Genomic DNA, 3,212 nt, shown 5'->3' on the forward strand with positions numbered 1-3,212 from the left:
AATTAACATTGCTATTCTTAGCTATTTTTGTGTTATCATTCACATGAAAGTTGAAAGCTGCTTTTTGTAAATCTGGGTACTTAACATATGCAGAAATGGCTTCTTTGCTGGAAACAGAATTCTGCTATATTTTTTTATTTTTTTTCATATTCCATATTTACAAATTTTTTTATTTTTTTATTTTTGCAATAATCAGGATTGATATATTTGAATAGCTAATGCATATTCCAAAAAAATGTTTGGGGATCATGATTGTAGCAGTATATATATAATTCTGATGCAATTATTTTCATATTTACACATTTTATCTGCAACTAATATAATTAGTTAATTTTCATTGAGTTAATTTATTTTAATAATAATGTTCTTATAGGTTGTTATGGCACGATTGTCGCTAAGACAGAAGAATATCCTCATTTTGCAACTACAAATGATGGACAGCCTTTTTAATATTCTTATATTCCTTGCTTTGGCTTTACTAGTTAGGAGAAGGATAAGAAGGTTTAAAAAGACCATTACATATGTTCATCAAAGAACATATCGACAAAATATTAGGTCTTTAAATTTAAATAGGATGGTCTTTGACAGTGATGTTCATTGTGTTGAAAATTGCAGAATGGATAGAAGAGCTTTAACAAAATTATGTTATTTGTTAAAGACTCATGGAAAGTTGAAAGATAATAGGAATATGACAATAGATGAGATGGTAATATCCTTTCTTCATATAATTGCACACAACATTAAGAATAGAGTACTTAAACGCCAAATAGCAAGGTCTGGTGAGACTGTTAGTAGGCAATTTCATGCTGTTCTGAACTCCGTTTTAAGGCTACACGACATAATGTTTAGAAAGCCCGAGCCTATACCTGATAATTCAACCGATGATAGGTGGAAGTGGTTTAAGGTATGAATTTTTATTAAGTACTAAGTTTTTTTTATCTACTTAAAACTAAACAAAGCATTAATTAAGTTATTGGGATTCAGGGTTGCTTGGGAGCATTAGATGGCACTTTTATAAAGGTAAATGTGGAAACCGTTGATAGACCTAGGTACCGAACAAGGAAAGGTGAAATTGCTACCAATGTATTAGGTGTTTGCACACCAGACATGCATTTTATCTACGTATTACCGGGTTGGGAAGGATCTGCTGCCGATGGTAGAGTTTTGAGGGATGCAATTAGTAGGAAGAATGGCTTAAAGGTTCCTCAAGGTAATTAATATTTTCATAGGTTTTGAATTATTTTATTTGGGTCTACATATTAATGAATTCTTAAAATTGAATATAGGGAATTACTATTTGTGTGATGCTGGATACACAAATGGGGATGGATTTTTGGCACCATATAGAGGTCAACGATATCACCTAAATGAATGGAGACAAGGATACCAACCTGCAACAGCTAAGGAATACTTCAATATGAAACACTCTCAAGCAAGAAATTGTATTGAGAGGTGTTTTGGCATATTAAAGGCTAGATGGTGTATTTTAAGAGATAAATCATTTTATCCCGTCAAAACTCAATGTAGGATTATATCTGCTTGTTGCATTCTCCATAATTTCATTAGGTCTGAAATGTCAATTGACCCTATAGAGATTGAAGTGCCTCAAACGGAGTTGGATAATGATTATGAGGAGGAACTAATAACACATTGTGAGACAAGTTCTGCTTGGACTGAATGGAGGGACAAATTAGCAGATGAGATGTTCACCAATTGGCCGTCATTGCATCATTGAGATCATTCCTTGCTATGTTGTTTTTTATTACTATTTCATTTTAAGAACAATTTTATTTTATGTTATTGTTTCTTTTTTATCTTATTTCATTAGTAGAATGTCAAAACTGTGAACTAATTTATGTATTTGTATTAATTAGAGGACTTGGTAGTATTAATATATTGTTTGGGGTCTTTATTTCATTTTAGTACAATCTCTCGTTCTCTAGTTATACTGTGATAAATTTTATTAGTGCAGTGTTGATATTTAATTCCTTCATCCATGAAAGCCAGAATGGCAAGGTATTATTGCCACACATGGACTATATTTAATTCCTTCATCCAGTAGCTATATATTGTGTTATTATTTCTAAACTAGTTTATATATTTGTATTAATATATTATTTGCTATGTTTATTTCTTCTTGTTTTGTAGAATGTCAATGGAAGAAAGTAGTAAAATGCGGCCTACAAAGAAAACTTCTGTTATTAAAAGGCAATGGACTAAAGCAGAAGATGCAGCTTTAATTGAATGTCTTATTGATTTGTCAAATGATCGAAGTACAAAGGGGGATAATGGATTCAAAAGTGGATACTTGCAGCAACTTGAGAAGATGCTTCAAGTGAAACTACCAGGATCAAACATTAAGGCCACCCCACACATTGAATCTCGCTATAAACTTTGGAGGAGGCAATTTCTTGCAATTCAAGAGATGCTAAACAAAGGAAGTGGGTTTGGATGGAATGATAGTGAGAAGTGTGTTACTGCTACCAAGGATGTTTTTGAGGAATGGGTTAAAGTACGTAACATGTAAGCTAAATTAAGTTTAGTGCTCTTATCTTATTGTTGATATATTCACTTATCTTTTTTTTTTCCAGAGTCATCCTACTGCTGCTGGATTAAGGAACAAACCATTCCCATATTTAGATGAGTTGATGGCTGTTTGGGGAAATGATCATGCTTCAGGAGCTGGTGCAGAAACCCCAGCTGATGCAGTGGAAGAACTAGACCAAAGAGGAGACAATGTTGATGATTTCCAAGTGGATTGGGAAATTGGAGAAGATGAAGGATTAGGCCAGAATGAGGCAGAGCATAATGTTGATAAGGCTGACTTATCTTCTTGTCCCTCTACAAACACTGCCAATGTAAAAAAACAGCTTACTGGCAAGAAACGATCCAGAAGTGATGATGGCTTTAATGACTTGGTGGCAGAAATCCATGATTATGTAGGTGCATACAAACATGTGGCAACATACTTCCAGAATGAATCTGAGAACAACACTAGGAAGATGAAGATCTTTGAAGAGATAATGCAACTACCGGGATTTTCTACAGAAGAGATCATGAATGCTGGTGAACATATTCTGAAAGATTCACACAAGCTTGATACGTTCTTTGCTCTGCCAAAGGAGCTTAGGAGCCACTATGTGGTGAAACAATTATCTGAGATCAATGCATATCATCCAACCTTTGATTTTCATTGTGGAGATGATGTGTAG

General features: G+C 33.7%; 2 protein-coding genes across 2 annotated transcripts; both read left to right on the forward strand.

Moving 5' to 3' along the window:
• Positions 1-622: 622 nt before the first annotated feature.
• LOC116005490 (protein ALP1-like) lies at positions 623-2,089 on the forward strand. Its single transcript, XM_031245695.1, has 3 exons — positions 623-904; positions 985-1,210; positions 1,287-2,089. The coding sequence occupies exons 1-3, from the start codon at positions 689-691 to the stop codon at positions 1,733-1,735; spliced, it is 891 nt and encodes a 296-aa protein (XP_031101555.1). The 5' UTR covers positions 623-688; the 3' UTR covers positions 1,736-2,089.
• Positions 2,009-3,212, forward strand: LOC116005856. The gene is made up of 3 exons (XM_031246095.1): positions 2,009-2,016; positions 2,149-2,512; positions 2,592-3,212. The coding sequence occupies exons 1-3, from the start codon at positions 2,009-2,011 to the stop codon at positions 3,210-3,212; spliced, it is 993 nt and encodes a 330-aa protein (XP_031101955.1).

Source organism: Ipomoea triloba, chromosome 15, assembly GCF_003576645.1.
Source record: "Ipomoea triloba cultivar NCNSP0323 chromosome 15, ASM357664v1".
NCBI classification, from domain to species: domain Eukaryota; kingdom Viridiplantae; phylum Streptophyta; class Magnoliopsida; order Solanales; family Convolvulaceae; genus Ipomoea; species Ipomoea triloba.

What these genes read in the sequence shown, in the direction of transcription:
- LOC116005490 (XM_031245695.1), top strand. Translation starts at nt 689, where the DNA reads ATGACAATAGATGAGATGGTAATATCCTTTCTTCATATAATTGCACAC. An exon ending in ATAGGTGGAAGTGGTTTAAG is followed by an intron (nt 905 to 984) that starts GTATGAATTTTT and finishes ATTGGGATTCAG; the next exon opens with GGTTGCTTGGGAGCATTAGA. An exon ending in TGGCTTAAAGGTTCCTCAAG is followed by an intron (nt 1,211 to 1,286) that starts GTAATTAATATT and finishes AATTGAATATAG; the next exon opens with GGAATTACTATTTGTGTGAT.
- LOC116005856 (XM_031246095.1), top strand. An exon ending in TTTTTGAGGAATGGGTTAAA is followed by an intron (nt 2,513 to 2,591) that starts GTACGTAACATG and finishes TTTTTTTTCCAG; the next exon opens with AGTCATCCTACTGCTGCTGG.